Here is a 19,475-nt window from a genome sequence, read left to right on the forward strand (position 1 = left end):
AAGTGAGGCAAAGACAGAGTAAGCAGAGAGGAAATAAATATAATGAGTGACATTTCCAAATCAAATATGCATGAATCAACAATGCTTCCAATGGCACAACAAACAAATCCTCAAATTAAGGAGCATTCGGGCGGAAAATTGCGGGAGAGGAGTAGGAGTTACTTTATTCTAGAAACAAACAAAAAAAAGCTGGAGAGGGAGGAAAGAAGAAGGTCTCCTTGATGAATTATTTCCTGTTTCTTCTAGAGGAATTTTAACTTTCTTTGTCTCCTCTCATTTGTTGAGGAACTTGATTGCTTCCTTTATTTCTCCTCTCCTCTCCTCTCCTCTCCTCTCCTCTCCTCTCCTCTCCTCTCCTCTCCTCTCCTCTCCTCTCCTCTCCACACCCATGGAAATAAACTGTTATTGTGAGCCTTGATGAGTGCCAGGCAAGGTTAGGGGTGGCTGGGCTCAGGTATGTTAAGACATACTTACGTGTTTATTTTGCTGCAAAGCAAGGCTCAGTCTCACTCGAGCAATCAAGGAGGTGGTTAACTTGATTGAGATTTGTGGGTACGAGGCTGCTGCTTTTTAACCCAAAAGTCTTTTTTTCCCTCATCTAGTAATGTGCGTGAATTTTGGGAAATGTGTGCTTTTATAGTGAGCGTTAGATGAGTAGATCAGTAGTTCTGCCGCACGTGCATGCTAAGTATATAGCTAGAGATAGCAGTGAGTGCTAGTATTCTGTGCCCGTGCAATACTCATTTAATGTCTGATCCATTTTGGACACTAAAAATGGAGAAAGGGGGGAAAAAATGAAATGGACCAATTCACGAGGCTATTTTCTGTCTGGGAGCTAACCAGCATTGACTTAAATCACTGATCCTGAATAATGCATTCAGTTAGGACCCATAGGTATTTGGACAATAACAGGATTTTTGTAATTTTGACTTTGTATGGCATCAGAGTGAATATGAATGAAGACTCAAGATGTGATGGAAATGCAGACTTTCAGCTTCAATTCAAGAGTTTTAACAAAAGTAGTGCATTAACTGTTGATTGTCAAGCAGGTTTATAGCAGGTGAGTCCTGTTCCCTCATTATTTGAAGATAAGTTGGACAGAAAAAAAATCTGGAGTTGCTTACAATTGTTGAACTTGTTTTTGAGGTGAAGCACCTTCACCACATGTAGTCAAGTTAAGAAGATTCTTGAGGAGGCCGGCATGTCATCATCCAAGTCTACAATCAAGACACACCTTCGTGAATGAAGTGAACTACACAGAGTTTACAACAAGGTGCAAACTGCTGATCACACTCGAGAACAGGAAGGTCGGATTAGATTTTGCCAGAAAACGTGTAAGAGAGCCTGCACTGTTTCTGGATAGGTGAAGCAAAATTTAAGCTGTACCAGTTTTTTTTTTTTTTACTGTCCTAAATAAGTGGTTTTCTGTACATCTGCAAGAGAGGTGAGATGAAGAAAATAGGGGTGTGCATGTGGGGAAAATGGTAAGATATTCTATTAACACATATTGATGTGTTTATGTGCTATAAGTGTGGGCACTGTGCATATCGAAACAGAGCAGTGGTGGTAGGAGACACATTAACAAACACTTTACTCAAATGTTAGTCTGTGACACACTGACCAGCGATTAAGAAGAGATGCTGCATATCGGCTGCTCTCTGAACAAAGTGCAACAATACAGTGACACATTTTCTCAAGTGATGGCTTTTCCTCACACGCTCTTAACCAAATACACTTAAAGCATACAGCCTGCTCCCACATTCTTAAACAGCCACAGAAACACATGCTTAATGTTTGTTTTCACGCTCTCTTTTACACACACACAATGGCTGATGGGGTTATTTGTGATGGAGGTGTGAGGCCCCGGACGGTGACATTCTGGCACTCTGTGTTTGCCCTGGCTGGTGCTCAGACACTGAGCAGAACACACACACTAGGCCATAGGCCAAGGCTGCTTGAGGCACCTTGCCTGGTGCATGGATATATATGCATGTTTGACTATACTGCTTTAGTGTGTGTTTGTGTGTGACTGTCACTGGCTCTTATCAGGACAGAGCACAACCAGCAGCACAGGGCTGCAGGGGTTATATGGGTGAGGTGGAGAAAAGACTGGCTGAATAATATCCATCTTTTTCTTTTCTTTCTTTTTTTTTTTTGCTTTGTATCGCTCCATCCTGGTGTATTAATCTGTTAGTAATATCTGTTTTCTCCTCTATGTACACTCCTTTTTTCCCTTTTCTCCCTCCTTTACCCATACTGTTCCTTCATGCAGATCCGTTTGTCTTTCTTTACTTGCTCATCTGTTGCAATACCTAATTTCCCTTTTTATTCTGTTGAATTCCTCTCTCCACCTCAGTGCACCATGTAGCTCATAGCTGAACTTGCATAAACACACCCCCACATGTGAGTTTCTGCTCAGTATGAGGAGACGTGCCTAAGCCATATTTAATAAAATATAAACAATGCTGTGAAGAGGGAGCAAATAAATTAGGAAATGGGTGGAGGTGGAATGCAATATCCCTCATGCAGTTCTCCAAAACAATGCAGCACTTTCAATTGTGCATATATTTCACCAGAGACAAACCAAAGGCAGACTAGAGGTGCTGTAATTGAGACCAGATGCAAACAGAACGAGTAGAGGGGGGAAAATGTAAAGAAACAGAGACAAGGGCAGGGAGTTAAACAGAGAAAGTCTGGCTGTAACGAGCAGCAGATTACATTCAGAGTGACGCAATTTATTTTCCAAATGCTCTCCAAAGTTGGAGGGAAGGAAGGGAGAGGGAGGGAAAGACGGGGAACATGGAGAGGAAGTGGAGGCGATGGGCTGAAGTAACCACAGCTTCTTTGCCAGATGGAGCATCGTCAGACCATGACCGTCCAATGTTTAACTCTTGGTTTGGTTTGGTAGCAGTGCACCTTCTTTAGCTTTTCAAACAGCTTCAGTCCTCTAGCTCTTCTGTTTGTTTTTTGTTTTTTTTTCTTTGTGAGGCTCCCGAGGAAACTTCCAACAGTTAGTAACCGCATTTTGCCCCTCAGGGAAATCAGTGTGAGATTGTATCAGGTGTTTTGGTAGATTCTCTCATACATCCATGGTCATCCAATTCAGCCCTTCATTAAAGTTGCAGCACTCTGCATGTGTGTGTTGTTCTAGTTTTCCTAGTTCCTAGCGTCCTAATCATAGTGTTGGAAATGAGGCTCTGCTCTGGGTGTTACTGTATTTGGACGATTGGTCACATACAGTAAGATCCATACATCCCAGATGCTTAATCTTTGCCTGTCTGTGGCTGTTTTTAGTCGTAACATTCCCAAATCCCAGCTTTTTTTTCTTCTTCCCCCTAATGTTCTTTCAGGATCTCTGCTCAAAGCTTCCATTATGACTTCTGCACTGCGTTGCACCATCCATCAGGCTCAGTAGAAGCGGGGAGGCTGGGTGGACTTTCGTGTAGTAGACAACTGCACAAAGACAGTTTTATTCATGGAAGAGGGAGAAGTTTAGCAAATGCAGCTTGTGTTAAGCGAGTATTAATAGCACGTTATTGGTGTATTTGGTTGAAAAGTCTTCATCCTCATACGACATTGAGAAAATGTGAAGAATTCTCTCCTTGATGTAATTCGCCGACAGACGACAAAGCACACTGATGCTGCAGGTATCACCCCAGCTGTGCTAGCACACCAGCTGCAGCACTGAATACAATACAAGTGAAAGCTAAATGAAGAGTAGGTGTGAAGTAAAGATTCACAGGAATGGACACATAGGCACACTCATAGGAATATGACATGATAGATGCACAGGGGTTTGCAGCACGCGTGGATTAGTGTTTGTCTTTGTGCCAGTGTGTTTCTTTGTGTCAGTCACATGTCCCAGTGGTTCAATTATTCAGGCTGTGTTAAATCTTCATTTCCGCAGCCCTCACAGCCAGCCTGCCTAATGGTGAACACAGATGAATATTGCATTTTCGCCATCAACCCCTGCGTGTGTCAAAGACAGGATAGAAGAAATAAATACAGAGTCACTGAAGGAAGGAGATGTCAGCAGTTGGAGTAGTAACACAGTAAAGTGAGCTGAAGGAAAAGCAAACTCCGAAGTGCAGGCAGATCAGAAAAGGAGAGCGATTGTGATTGAGAAACGCTAACTGCCTGCTGGGATGGAGAGGCATAGAGAAAGAGAGGCCGGAAATAAAATCCGGTAGCGTGCTGAGTCGCCCAGTCTCACAAGACCAGCTAACTGTGTCTGTCATGTTGGGCTTTTCACTGTGCTGTTTTAGTAAAGTGGCTCTCACTGATTTTTATTCCAGCCTCCATTTCATGACACTATTGCACTCCTATAGAAACTCAAGATGGACAGTGATGCACTTACATACAAGCTTCAGAAAGATGGAGAGTTATTTTTTTAACCTTTTGAACCTTGACGTTATTTTAAAACACAAAGCTCTATAAATAAAGAATATGTTTATGTATATTAATTTTTTTAATCTCCTAGCTGCTTTTGCATGCCATCCTTACTTCAGCAGCAGGGTTGTTAACCTACCTTTTCTTTGAAAATTGGCCTAAGGGGAGGTTGTTCGCACAGTGCTCTTTGTTCCATTGTTATGGATCTGATTAGAAGCACTGATCAAGTCCTCACCCTTGCTGGCATCAAAATACGTGGGGGGAAATCACATAAAATCATATAAAAACAAAGTGTAGAATTCATGTAGTTTGATTTAAGACTACGATAGTCAGACGTCATTAGATCTGAAGTAAACCTTCACCTTATGCTGCCAGTTTTACATGATTCAGCACATTTTGGGGGTGGAAACATTTCTTTGACGATTTGATTAGTTACATATGTGAGCTAAAAGACAAATGTAATTGTTTTGACTTTTCTCTTTAATTTTGACTGATTTATTAGACTTGTTTTATACTATTTTACCCTTTTAAGGAATGTGCAGAAAGTGTGTTGGTACACTGTTCAGTTCCAAATTTATCAGCAGACCTTTGCACTTTGGATTCTTAATGACCAGCTTCTTTAAGATCATAAATGTGTAAATCATGGTAACAAAGCTGATCAGGGTTAATCATTAAGGGAATCTGCAAACAAAATTAGAAATGAGATAATATTGGTCTGCTCATCCACTTAATCTGGAAAACAAAAGTCAGTTTTAGTCTATCCTTTTGCTGAATTATGGTGCTGTCTTCAGAGAAGAGGCATGAGGCAGGAGACAGGAGAGCGTATCTACCTCTAAAATCAAAGCTTGTCTTTGAAAAGCTGAAAAGCACAAGGTTTGATTGCTGCTGACATATCTGGGTTAGAATGATAACGGGGTGCCAAGCGCCCCCACCCCTCCCCCTCTACTCTATGAAAATCCATAAGGAGAAAAAAAAATAAAGGATGTGCTCTCAAAAAAATATTCACACATTCTTGCTTTTTATTGTTTTATGGCATACTGCGCCATGTGTGTCGAGGGGATAAACTGTGTAGGTTTGGCAGCTTTCTTGTAAGTCAAGGATGAGGGATTAGGAGATGAAATCAACATGTATGTTTGCTTGGGTGTTACATCAAAGCAGTCTGAGTGTGCGTGTGTTTGCACAGCATAGGAGGATCATGTATGTAGGTAGGTTCAGTCAAGCATCTGCTCTGTGAGACTTTGATAATCCATGTTGAATTACATTTATATCACACATTCTCTGGCATCTCACTTTAAATTAAACTCTCCATTCTCTGCTCCTTCATTCCTCTGCGCTCATCCCCTTATTTCCCTCTCTCTCAGTCTTCCTCCCTACATCGCTGCTCTGCTAAGAAAGCAGGGCGTGGGCAGACAATCTCATAGTCCCTTTCAAGGTTCAAAGTCCCTTTTCTTCCTCTGCTTCCCTCGCTCCTGCTCTGTTCTACATGTTGCTGCCTTATTAAGTTGTTCCACTCTTTCCCCCACAGTCTCTCTCCCTCCCTCCCCCCCACAGTAGGTGTCTGTCTGGTCACAGAACATCTTTCTGGTTTCTGCCTGCTAATAAGCTCGCATCAACTTTGTGTGCACACGTGCTTCCGCATATGAACCACACCCTGCAGCTTATGGAGATGTTCCGTTTTATTCACTTTTAATAATACTTGCACCTCTGGGTGTCATATATTACATGTGTTGTAGTAATTGTATCATTGTGTACTTAATGGCTTGTAGATTTAAGGCTTAATATGCCTGTGCACTCTCCTTCTGGTCTTTATATTCAGACCTAATGGATCTTATGTTTTTTCCTTACTAGTATGAGTCCAAAGTCCAAAACTAGTACATGCACAAAGACACTCTCTCTCTCTCTCTCTCTCTCACACACACACACACACACACACACACACACACACACACACACACACACACACACACACACACACACACACACACACACACACACACACACACACACACACTCACACACTCACACACACACACACACACACTCATTTAAAGAAGCACATGGCTGCAAGCCAGCTGCTACACAGAAGACAAGGGAGCAAGAGACTATGTGGTCCTTGAAATGACAATATGATGTATGACATGTCATGGCATGGTGTTACGTGGCTTACATCAATTAAGGAATGAGCTTCAATTAACAATGTGGTTTAAATTCCCCCAAATCTCATTTAAAAAGCTGTTTCTTAAACCTGAAAACCATTCATATGTCTTTAAATGATCAGTTATTAAGCATTAAACAATTCATGTAGATGAAAAGAACAATGTAGTCTAATCAGTAACCACCGCAGTATATTATAGTACTGTTATCACATTTCCACCCGTAGAATCTTTTGTAAGTGATTCTGTTGTTGATTTGGCGTCATCGTACTGCACTGTTGATGTTTAATTTTACCACCTGTGTTCTGTTTTGTGTCTGGGTATTTATCTTTCTGGAACATAACGATGCTGTATGGCTGTATATGATCTTTGGTGGCACAGATATTAAAACGCTGAAATTCCAGCTGCAAATACAGTTAAACGGATAATATAACAATGTGACTGTGGTTTATGTTTTAATTATTCAGCATTACGTATTAGTTGACTGGAGGTGGGTGGCCCTCAACAAAGGTTACTTGTTTAAGATGTTAACCTTCAGTTTTAATGGTGCAATTTTCACACTGCTAAAATGTGTGATCCACCCAGTGCTATTTATTAATGTATAGTGGATTGAACTAAAGGATAAATGGGACTCTGAAGTTCAAGGCTGCAGCTCTTTGGTTTGCGATGTGAGACCTCTGTCAGAAACCCTGGGGGCCATGTCGACAGCCGGCAGGGGGGTGGGCGTCCAACACTCTCCATATACCCTTTTGTCTGCCCCCCTCGTGACTGACACACATGGACACACTTACATGCACACATACACACTGTCCCTGTTATTTTACCAGTGTGCCCCCCCTCAGCTCCTGTGTGACCATCTATGCCATCTCATCTCTCCCCCGGGTTCCCCATATCGCTTTACTTCATAATTTAGCGTGTTATTTTTTCTCCTCCCTGATCTATAGTCCCCACATCACAGAGGCAGCTAATTAATTATGGATGGATGCAGGGGGTGGGGGCTAAGAGAGACTAGGGGGGGCTTTAAAAAAACGACCAGACATCCACCTCATTACATATGCGCAGTGTTTTTGGAGCTTTATTAATTTATATCTTGTCAGGCTATGCCACAGCCTTCAGAACTCTTTTGGCTTTTTAATACAGTTATTTATTTATATAGCGCCGCACACTGACTTTTGCCTTCATCCTCCCACTCTGCGCTCGCTTTCTTTTTCTCTCCTTTCACACCACCCCGTCGAAGTCTTGATTTTAATCTCTCACCTTCAACATATCTGCATGAACACACAGACATGCGCACTTTCCTGCCGACTGTCTCATTATCTGCTCTTGGCGGATGTTAAAAGGTGTTTTGCTCACCTGCAAGAAGAGATTATCTCCTTTCCCTGCCGAACACTGGTTTTATTAATTTTTTTCTCTCGTATATTTTCTCATTTGGTGTGGTAGACGTAGCGTGTAAATATCAGAGCACTGAAAATGAAGGAATTTATTAGATTGAGCTGGAACTGGAATGGCAGTTTGAGTACTTGCACTCAAAACTTACTTCTGCAGTAGCATTTTTTAATGACCCCGTCTTTATTAAATACAATTAAATTAAATATTACCGTCTATATAATTATATATTCCTTTACTGTAAAAGAGTGGTGGGACTAGCCTCAGGCAGCAAAGCTAACAGGGGCCTTTGAGGGAAAACAAATACAAAGAGGTGAGGAAAGCCCTCCGGCTACTTTAACAGAAGCTGCAGACTTGGACTTCAGCCATCAAAAAACACACACACTTTGCAACATCGACACTCGTTGTTATTCTCAAAAACACAGGTACATGCTCCTAGAGCACAGTCCAGTCAGTGTGGGAGGATTTGACATTGTCATAATTAGTACAGTCAGAAGAAAAGAGTTAAATTTGGCAAAGGGGTTTTCTGTTACACTATCTACATCTGTTGTTTTTAAAAATACTTATAAAGATGTCAGAATGCAAAGACAGTCATCAAAATCTTAAGATTGAGCAGATGTTTTTGTGCTGTGTTCTCTTTTGGAGAAACCATCTGTGGCGCGCATTCCTTCAGGCATCTTTTCCACTTCACGGGCGCATGCGACTTTACCGTGGTTACACTACAGTGAGATTAAGTGATCCTTATGATGAAGCGAGCTGCTGTTCTGTGCAAACAGTTCCTGGTGTGAAGCATTTATGTGTAAAGACGAACTCAAATCAGCCTTCGATCATCTATTGAATAAAATTTGCAAATGCAACATAAAACATGTGTGCAGGTAGGTACAAAAAGACTGCAGATGCTTACATTTTTTACATGTCATATCTAGCCAATAAAGCCACAGTATCCGCCTTCACAGATGAATTGAAGTTCGAGAAGTCAGGAAAAGGAAGGAAATAAAGGAAAAAAAAAAAAGATCTCTTTCAGCTTCAAACGAATCCCCCCCAGTGAAATATTGTTTCGGTGCACCCTGCACTTTGTAGCCCTAATGCAAGCTTTGAACTGTTTTGGCACCTGTCACAAAAACTGATGGAATAGTTTTTCCTTGCAGAGCACTTTCTTCTTTATCCTGCTCTCTTTCCCACAATGTCCTGTTTTTCCTGCCTTCTACCTCCTTTCTCTTTTTCTCCCGGAACTCCTTTCCATTGTGTCTCGAAAGCACCATCAGCTTGTATTTGAACAAAGTACTTAATTGAATTTTCTTCTATTTTTCTGCATTGACACCCTTAAAATGCCCAAAGAGGAAAAAAGTTGTGTATTATTATTATTATTATTATTATTATTATTATTATTATTGTTATTATTATTATATTTTAACCTATTAAATAATTGTTTTGCTTTTTATTAGAATTTAATACAGAAGACTGAAAGAAGCAAAGGGCAGTATAATGACGACTGGTAGAAAAAACGTTCTGCTGACACAAATTCAATAGACGGATAAATAAAACATTGGCTAGCTGCAGCTTGTCCTACAGGCTATGTTAGCTTCTAACACATTGGCTTCTACTAGTTAGCTTTAACAGCAGGATACTGAAACCTTTCCTTTTCTCTCTTGTGGCTCCCTGGACAATGCAAGCCCACGGCTTTTGACATGAGCATTTCTTCCCCCTCTGAAGCAGACTTCAAACCGCATCATCTCTCTCCTCTTTCTGCCGCTCGCTCTGTCTCTACCCTTCCATCAATTTTCAAGTGTTTTCAGATACTCTAGGCAGTTAATTAAGTAGGACATTGTCATGGGGCTTGGGTACATGGTGTGGATGATGCTGGATGAATGTGTGATAAAGAGATCGAAGTGATGCAGAGGGATTCAGGCATTCTACCTGAATATTTGTCATTTCCTGATTCTTGTATTATTTTTCTTTTTATTTCCTTTTGATCCCTCTTTATTCAGTCTTCATATCCTTTTTTTCTCCTTTCCTTTTTTCCTTTGCTTCTCTTACTACTCAGCTTTCTTTTCCTGATGCTCGCTCCCCAGTTAAACTGGTTCCTCTGGTTCTTGCTGTTTCCTTTCTTTCCTCTCCTTTCTTTCCTCCATTCCCTACTTCACTCCCTCCTTCTACACCATCCATTTTCCCTGCACACCAATCTTCCCCACACCCGCCGCCTTCTTCCTAGTTGATTATACATCAGGTCTTCAGCAACCCGCTTCTTCCTACTATAGTATTCCCCTCTCTCATTATGTGTTGTTCATGTGTTTGTGTGTGATCAGACACACAAGGCCAGGGCTAAGCAGGCTAATGAACAAACTCCAGCATTGTGTTCAGGCCCTGGGGACATGCTGTAGCTTCTAATGTATAATAGCTACAGCTAGAGGAGGGGAAAGAAAAAATCACTGACAGTGAGCCAGCTATCTGCTTAAAGAAACAACAAGAAGTGAAGGAGAGGCTGTGTATTGTGAATATTTTACAAGGATCTGGTCAGTGCTTTCCTTTCCCCTTAGTGTATCTTATTCTTGCCTTTGGACTTGTCAGCGTGAGTGTGTTGCTCTGTAGAGCTGCACTATCTTGCTGCTACTATGAAATCTAAAATGAATACTTTTAGAGGAACACTCTGAATCTTAATCCATTGTTTTAGGGCCTTTTATCCTTCTGAAAGAAGTCCAGTTTGCATTCTCTATCTGCACATGTCTCTTATAATTTGAGTTACTTTACAGTGTCTCTAGGTTGTAAAATTTGTGATTTGTCAGCACTGATCTGGTTTATTATCCTTTTGGCTCAAGAGGCAGAGTACGGGGTGGGATGGTTCCACCCAAGTTTTAAGTCATGTTTTTTAGGATCTGTCACCCACCCTCCTGCTCTTTCTCTGGCTCTCATTCTAACTGTTGACAGGATCTGCATCAGTGCCAGATCGTGGCATGAACACTCTAATGACTTCATTTCTTCCAGCACATGCACAAATGCATATCTAGGGAACATTACATACTGAGCAGACTGCCCAATCTACTTCTTGTTCAGCAAACACATGCGACCATACTTAATTAGTCCAATTGCATATTGAGAAACCTATTTGTCTTACACATCTATGGAAGGACACACACACACACACACACACACACCCTCTGGGGTTGTGTACTGCAGTGATGTAAGCCAGTGGATGGGCTACTTCCAGATGATCCAAACAAGACATTCAGCTCTGGCCAATATCACCGTGAGAGCGTGCGCACACACTCACACAGACAGGCTGAACACAAGTTCATGAGCTCATTACTCCATTCCACACATGGATATAATACGCTGGAGCGCATCCTCGTGCCAAAACAATGTTACACCATTGTGATGCGAGTAATTTTACTTGGTAGATAATAGTTTATGAGCTATAGACAAAAAGCTTTTTGCTCTAATGTTGTTGTACAGCATTAATCTGGTGCAAGGCCAGCAGGAGTGTTGCACAAGCATACAGCACGTGAACAGTGCATCACAGCGCGACTCTAGACTAGAGCGTGTTATGGGAAATCTGGCATGAAGGCAAATACGGTACGCAAGCCTCGGCCTTCTTGCCTCTTCAGCTGTTAACAGCAAACAAATGATATATTTTGTCATCCCAGCTCTTATCTTGCTGTTATTCACTTCTTGTTTGCATGCCTTTCTGACTTTGTGGAATTATCTGACTCTCTTTATTCTTTAACGGTCTTGTCTTGGGTGTAAAAGTTAAGCATTTATTTTCCCCACATTTGTTTTTCACAGGATTGCCCTCAGATTCTGCCGTCAACCCAGATATACATCCCTGTCGGGGTAACAAAGCCAATCACCTTAGCTGCAAAGAACCTGCCACAGCCCCAGTCTGGACAGAGAAACTATGAGTGCGTCTTCCACATCCAGGGGGAGATCCACAATGTGCCTGCACTGCGATTCAACAGCACCTCCATCCAGTGCCAGAAAACTGCGGTTAGTATGGAGAGATTGAATGTATTTATTTTATGCAATCAAGCTGAATGAAGCGATGTTAATGGTGAAAAACAAAGCAGGTGTTGTGATGTACACTAACAGTTTGAAAGGGGGGGGGGGGATTTCTGTCGCTCACTTGTAAAATAAAAGCAGCCAAAATTCCTGAACACTGAACAGGGCAAGAACTGCACACAGAGTAGAAGGATAACCATTAAGCACTGTTACTTTTGACCTAATCAATGCAACTAGGTATCTAAATCATGCTCCCAGTGCGGGCATTGACTTGGCCAAGGTTAAATAATGGTCTCCTACAGGTAATGGCTATCTAGACACTAATGTGCTCATTGTCCTGATAGATGTCGTGCATTACTTGGACACTAGCATAGTCTTGATCAAAATAAATGATGTAATACTATAGAATTGATAGTTAGCAATTAGATATTGTGACGGCAAGTGTTTACATTTGAATTAATACAAATTTATAATGAGGCATTTCCTGTTCTGGTCCAGATCATAACAGATTGTCATGGCTGATGTGTAATATATAAATTATTGATCAGGTACGATGGTCAGCCATAGTGTTTTGTTTTTTCCCCCCAATGCTTCTGTTATTTATTTATTTTTTTTATTTATTCATGGCTTTGTCTGATAGGGGTGAGTGGTTAGTTGGTTGGTGTCTTCCAGATTAAAGCAGTCTAAAGGAGTATTTTGTTTCTTTGCAGAAGTTTTTAATAAGTGTAGAGCGTTTGCTGGTAGGTTGAAGTGTTTCTGCGTGTAGGCCCATGCCTGTCCAATGTGTTGAAATGTGGTTGTGTGTTTATATTTTTATATATATATAAATATATGTGTGTGTGTGTGTGTGTGTGTGTGTGTGTGTGTGTGTGTGTTTGTGAGGCTTCAAACTAGCATGACAGATAAGAGGTAGCTAGCGTCGCGCTTCACTGAGGCTGAAAATGTGAAGAGGAAGTCTGTCTCTGAAGCTAGTTGGGAGCGGATTGATCATGTTTACACCTCGACTCTATACCTCTCCCTCTCCCTTCCTCTGTGTCTGTAGAGCCCATCTTTCTCCCTGTCTCTCTTCCTCCCACTGACTGTCATTCTTTCTTCTTCCTGCTCTTCCCTACTTTTCTCACTCCATCTCCCTCGTCTCTCATAAGTTCACTTTTGCTACTTGTTTCTGTTCGTGTCTGATTCCATCCTAAGATATACGATGCCATTAGAGCTGCTGCTGTTAATTTAGTTTTACATGAGGATGTTTAGCTGCCACAATAACACACTTGGAAGAAAATAGATTCAGAGACAGTAGAAACCTCAGGATGTCTCTGCCTAATAAGATTTAGCACTTACTCACTTCTCAATTAGCAGCAACTGGTCATAATAGGCACAGATTGCCACAGGAATTCAGACACTGGCAGACACATTTAGAGTACAGGGTAGCAGTAGTCTCTGTTTAGCTGTATAGCTTGATGTGTAGCTGCTGTGACGGCTAGCACAGTGTTTGATTCTGTCTGTATCGACGGACAGTCTTTAGGTGTTGGCACACGCTAGCCAGTTGTTTGTGAAGGCAGGGCTAATTACCTAACGCAAGGCTTGTCTCTCCACAGAGATGCTTGTTTATTGACTGTTTATTGTAGCTGCAAGGCCAGTGTTAATCAACAGCAAAGCCTAGCCTCAGCCAAAAGCTGAATTTCTCCATTTGATGTCCACAAAGCAGACATGCTAGCAGTAATTAGCGTGGGACTGTCAACACTTAGCCCCTGTTAGCAAATAGCAGTGGCATCCTGACTGTATGGCCAGATATCGATGTAGCGTGTTCATCTAGTGTGCATGCATCCATATTTAGTTTCAGAGTAGGAAAAAGGTGCCAGCTGCATGAACTTGCAGTTAGGGCATAATTCATACTGGCTCAAGATTAAGAGTTTAATTATGTGTCATGAATTATTACTTTGAGAGTCTTATTATAGCTCTGGAGCGGCATTTTGGAAGAAGCGGGTCTTAAATATTAGTTTATCTATTTATAGACCTTTATATCTCTACTTTCTGCAAGCACCCGTCCGTGATTGTTCTTACTTTGACAGTGTTCAGAACCAACTCAATAAATCATGAATGGTTCTGCAGTAGAAATAGACTTTATCTGTTATACTGTGCGCACACTGCTGCCTCAGCTTGCAGGCATACAGCTGTGAGGATAGGGGTCGATCAGTGTCTGTTCATGTGTGCACATCTGCATGCTTCTATATTCCTTAGGCTACGGATCCCCGGGTAGCTATGCATGAGTGTGTTTGGATGTGCAGTTCCAGAAGAAGACTGTAAGGGGCATTACACTTGCTGATCAGTGTGATAAACACAAGCGCTGCATAATCCACAATATAGCTTTTTGTTTGAGATCCACAGCAAGTGCCATATGAGACACATTACTTAGAAAAGGTGAAGATGAGGGCTGAGATGAGACGTGTGCTGAGAATTTCTGTAAAGTGAAGAGGAAGTACAGAGTGGACAGTATACGTGAAGGTGGGAAATGTTGATGAAAGGAGAAGGGATAAAAAGAGTGGTACAACTACAAATCAGTGGAAAAAGAATATAGGAGAAGGCAACGTGGACTAGGGAAATTGGTGCGTAGTTGACAATTTCAGGTGAGATGAATGGAGAAAAGTGAGAGGGAGAGTGATATTGAAAAGAACAGAGGGGGAAAATGAGATGAGAAGCTGTAAGAGAGAAAATCAGCTCAAAAGTGTCTCCTGAGGCCAAAACTCATTCTCCTTTCTTTTATACAATATCATCAGACTATCCGAAAGAAATAACTATCCACAGGATATTCAAGACATCCACAGTCGGATAATGTTTAAACTTTAGTTTCCCATACCTTACTGCTCTTACAGTGACCATAATAACTCAATGCTCTTGCGTTGTATCTCCTAACAGGAGGCTGTCAATATCCAACTGCATATGTGGCAGACATGATATATGATAGTGTAACTTCAGCTCTATGCTAACCTTGTTGGGTATTGACTTTCCATATCTGCTCATGGGAGAAAATATTGGTGCTGTGGTATTTCTGTATAAGGTTACTGTACATACCAGCTGATCCCAACGGGGAAAGAGCAAGCATATCATAAGACCAGAGAAAGAATGCAATATTGGAAAACGGTTTTCTTTTGCAAGAGGGGACACGAAACAAGCCTTTGTCTTCATGGTGTTAAGACTTTGAAGAGTCATGCATTTAGAGTAAGGGTTTAAAAACACTGCTCAGAGCTCTAATTTCTGCTTTACATTTTTAACTTTTGAAGTTGGGTATATAGCCAAAAGTAATTCAGCATTTATTCTTTAGGAACCTGTGAAAGTTGGTGAAATGGCAGATTGTCAGAAGTCCATTTGCAAGTTAATTAGAGAAAAATGCTGATCATTTTATAAGAAGAAAAAAAGTGTCCTATTCGTATTTATTAGTGCCAAACAAGCCCACATTACTACTGACACATACAGAGCCATCCGCTATGCCTTATGGTAGCAGTTAACTCCGGTCAGCAGCGACCAAACCAACAAGCTGGTGTCTACATTGGTGCCTTCCGGTTTTCTGACCCGGTCCAGACAGCTTCCTTGTGTGTGATCCAATCAGGGGCTTCGGTTAAGGTACAAAGGCCAATAGGATGCTGAGCTGTGGGCTGGGAAGTTGTGCTCATAGTGCCAGAGGGGTCGTTGGAGCAACAAACACATGTACACACAATTCTTTCACACACAAATGACTGCAGTCTTGGGTCAGACAGACTGATGTAGCGCAGCTGGACGTCGTTTGAAGGTTGTGGGTGAGAGACGAGAGTCAAACTGTTCAAGACTTTTTGTTTCTGTTCTTTTATCTTCATGTGTTCTTAGCCTTTTGTCCATTTGTGCGTCTCCATTCTCCTACCCTCAGTTCCCTCTTTATCCTTCTTCCTTGTTTCTCCCCGGAGGGCAGGAATGAGAGGACAGATAATATCAGAGCGGGCCTTACACCATTACCTTCTGTCTGATAAACAGCTCGGCCACTCCATCACCCTCTTTCTCCCAGTCCTTCACCAGTGGAGAAAAAAAGCAGACATGGGGGCAGGAGGAGAAAATCTAGTTTGGGATAGAGTGTGTGTCTGTGTGCTTCGCTTCTGTGTATAGAGAGCAGCTGTTTGTTAAAGTAGAGATGCGAAGTATCAGGGGTCCTGATGGCATCCAATTAAGGGAGATAAAATGATGATGAATTGCTGCTGGGCAGTGGAGACCAGTGCTCCTGTATCAGTGTGTGTGTGTATGCACATATGAGCTCACTTATACAGGAAGAGAGCAGAAGAAAGCAACCATACTGATTTGGGGAAGATTGTGTTGGGGAAAACAAAGAAGAGCGGGGTTGGAAAAGAAAAGACACAAAAGGGAAGTTTCTAGCCAGAGCTTCCAGGAAAAAGAGAGGTAGAGAGCAGTGTGCAAGATGGATGAGGAGGAGGAGAAGTGAAAGAAGAAGGGTGTATTGAGACTGTACTGTGAGAGAGTTTGAGGAGAGGACAAATTGTCTGCTGGCTTCCGATGGGAAATGAGAGAAGTATGGCAGACAAGAAAGATGGATAAATAGATGAATGAATGGATAGACTGAGAAAACAGAGGTCTAGAGAAGAGGCTAAACATGTCTGCAGGGAGAGTGGTTAACACAAACCACACTGGTCTAATGGTGTCACACACCCTGTGATGTGTGTGTGTGTGTTTGTAAGAAAGAGAGAGAGAGGGCTGAAGCTCAGTCCTAATACAAACTAAACTCTTGACTTTTTATGGGAACAATAAAACTAAAGTACTAAATTGCATATTAAAAAAATTAAAATATAAACGCACTATAGCATGCACATATATTCATACACACATAGTGCTAAAGGTAGCAGGAAAAGGCTAATGAGGGCCTCGGTGCTGTTGGGTGGAGGGTTGGTGCAGCAGAGCAGAGTACAGTCTGGCCTGGCATGGCCTAGCTCAGCTTAATGAGATATAAACACTAGACCTGCCATTGCACTCAGCCACAGCACACACTGACACTGTTTTAATTGGCTTGCACATTCTGTGTGTATTGTGTGGGGATGGATTTGGGGAAAAAGCAGTAGACATTCACTGGGTTTTACTGTGGATAGCTGCAGATGAAAGATTATCATCATGTGGCAGCCCAGACTCATCTGATCTGTTACAATGTTGTTTAAAGTTAATGTATTTGTCTTAGTAGATCTTATAGCTGGGAGAAACATGAGTCTTGATCATGTGATTTCCTACTATAGCTCAAATTACTTGTGTACATATCTGTTTAAGTTTGTGATATTTAAACAAGATCTTGTGTTTGCTCATCTGTGCTTATTTGGCATTTATCTGACTGCTCGCTGACCCATCTTCTATTAAAGCAGCTCAAAGTGAGAGAAAGAACAGACAATGACCTTCCTATAGTGTGCTCTTTTTTCCCTCTCCAGCAGTGCCCCCTTTTTTACCTCCCTCTCACATACTGTGTGTGTCTCCCTCATTTTCCTCTTCATCTCTGTCCTGTTGCTGGCTCACTTGCTCTCCTCCCTTCTGGCAGGTGAAGAGCACAGCTCCCACGCTGCTGTCCTGGATAAATAAGAATTAACTGCAGCACAGCTATCTGCATATGCCAACTTCTCCACCCCACTTTTCTTATCTATTTCTCATTTCTCTCCGTCTCCCTGCATCTCTGCAATTTGTAACCTTTACTCCACATATCCTTTGTCTCATAGCAGCGCTGCACTTTTTCTAAATCATTATTTGAAGAGACATTTGAAAAGCTGAAGGGATTGTTATAGCAAGGCTCTCCTGCCATTACCCTGGTGAGAATAGAGACCATCAGGAGGTCAAGCCAGAGAAAAGACCTGGGCTTACTTTCACATCTCTTAGAGAGCATTTGCACACTTTTCTTTTCATGTGACTGTCTGAAGTGTGGCCATACATGTCAAACACCTTCTGATCACAGTATGCTGCCATAGAAGAACCAGTTTTCTTCTCCTTGTAAACATTCAAAAGATGCCTACCTTTTATTAGAAAATTCATCGTTCTACAAATATCGATGTGCACAGAATGAGCCTGTGCAGTTAAAGCACCATAAACATATTGTCAGTAATAGCACCTTACTATAAGCAAGTCATTCTATAAGAGATTAAAGTCTTTCATTAAAATATAATATTAGAAATTGGTAAATCTTCCTGGAAATCCTGTGATTAATTAAACCATTAAGTTAAGTTGCAGCATCACCTTATTTGTAATAAATACTGAGAGCATGGCTTGCACATGCTGACTTCATTTTGAAAAATTCGCAGTGGAGGAGACAGTGTAAAACTTTAAATGTTATTTTGTTTGCATATTGTGACAAAGGGCTGCATAAAAACAAAGTTTGTCATTTAATGCCAGTTAATGTCTTCTATTTGTTGCATATTTGTTGTTAGCTTTGTTAATGTCATGGAGAGTGCGCTCAGTGATGGCAAACTACTGGAGTTACTGAGTCAAATCAAAATGTGGTCTGTATTTCCTCATTATGGGACCAGCATATACATACATATGTGTTATTTGGCAGAGAAGTTAGTTAGTGGCCACCAGAAGAATGGCATTAAGTTGAGGTAGGAGAAAAAGTCTGACGCCACTGAAAATCTGGACATTTCTGCCAACTACCAAAAATCAGCCTTTTGTCCTGGGAGAATTTTAGCAAGCTTACACTAGCTTAATGCATAGGCTGAAAAATAAGAAACATTGACTATGGCAGCATTATTTTTCCCTCAACCCAGCATTTTTCTCCCCTCCACCCCTCTCTTTTTCTTTCCATCAATGAAGGAAGCATGCATGTGTGCAAACGGGTATGCACACATGTGCGTTATTGTGTCTGTGCTGGAGATAAGCTGGGGAACTGGGCCCAGCCATGCTCCAATCCTGTTAGCATTAGCGATTAGCACTGGCTAACAGGCTCCTATTATGAGCAGGGGCTGATTCTCTGTCGCCTGACCGTACACATGCACACACGCACATGCGTACACACAAACACAAAACTAAGACGGATTACCACTTGATCCTTGATAAGGAAGCTATATCTGCCCAGAAGTTGTGTGTGTGTGTATATAAAAGACTGATGGTGTGTACGACAAGACTTGGACATCCACTGTATGCCGAGTCTTATCTAGGCTGGCAAACACACATTTCACTTTACTTCACCGTGGAATATGTCAGAACTAGAATGATGTAGGTTGAAGGTTATGTTATGTCAACTAATGGTTTTTGGATCACCTTGAGAAATCTGTGAACAGAGGAAGAGGGTAACCCACATATTACATACATATCCCAGGCATGGGCCTGCCCTGGGCAAAAGGGATTTTTTTTTTTTTAGCACACCCTCAAAATGACCAATTATGAGGCTGTGGCTCTCATAGAATTTACCCATTGTTACCTGCCTTACTTTCCATCTTCACCCTACCTTTATTCATCTCCTTCATTCATCTACACCTGCCTCCCATTCTTTAGTTTCCAGTGACAAATGTCTCTTCTCTTCTTTGTTTTAGTTTTTTTGTTACACTGGCTTATTTG

The 19,475-nt window shown here is 41.6% G+C and overlaps 1 protein-coding gene across 4 annotated transcripts in view; it reads left to right on the forward strand.

Moving 5' to 3' along the window:
- Positions 1-19,475, forward strand: part of plxna1b (plexin A1b) — a 185,316-nt gene that overhangs the window by 118,220 nt on the left and 47,621 nt on the right. For all 4 annotated transcript variants that reach the window (XM_026168467.1, XM_026168469.1, XM_026168468.1 and 1 more), the window contains exon 10: positions 11,709-11,909. In XM_026168467.1, the coding sequence (XP_026024252.1) occupies positions 11,709-11,909 (201 nt within the window). The remainder of the gene's footprint in view (positions 1-11,708; positions 11,910-19,475) is intronic.

The sequence above is a fragment of the Astatotilapia calliptera genome, chromosome 5, assembly GCF_900246225.1.
Source record: "Astatotilapia calliptera chromosome 5, fAstCal1.2, whole genome shotgun sequence".
Taxonomy (NCBI): domain Eukaryota; kingdom Metazoa; phylum Chordata; class Actinopteri; order Cichliformes; family Cichlidae; genus Astatotilapia; species Astatotilapia calliptera.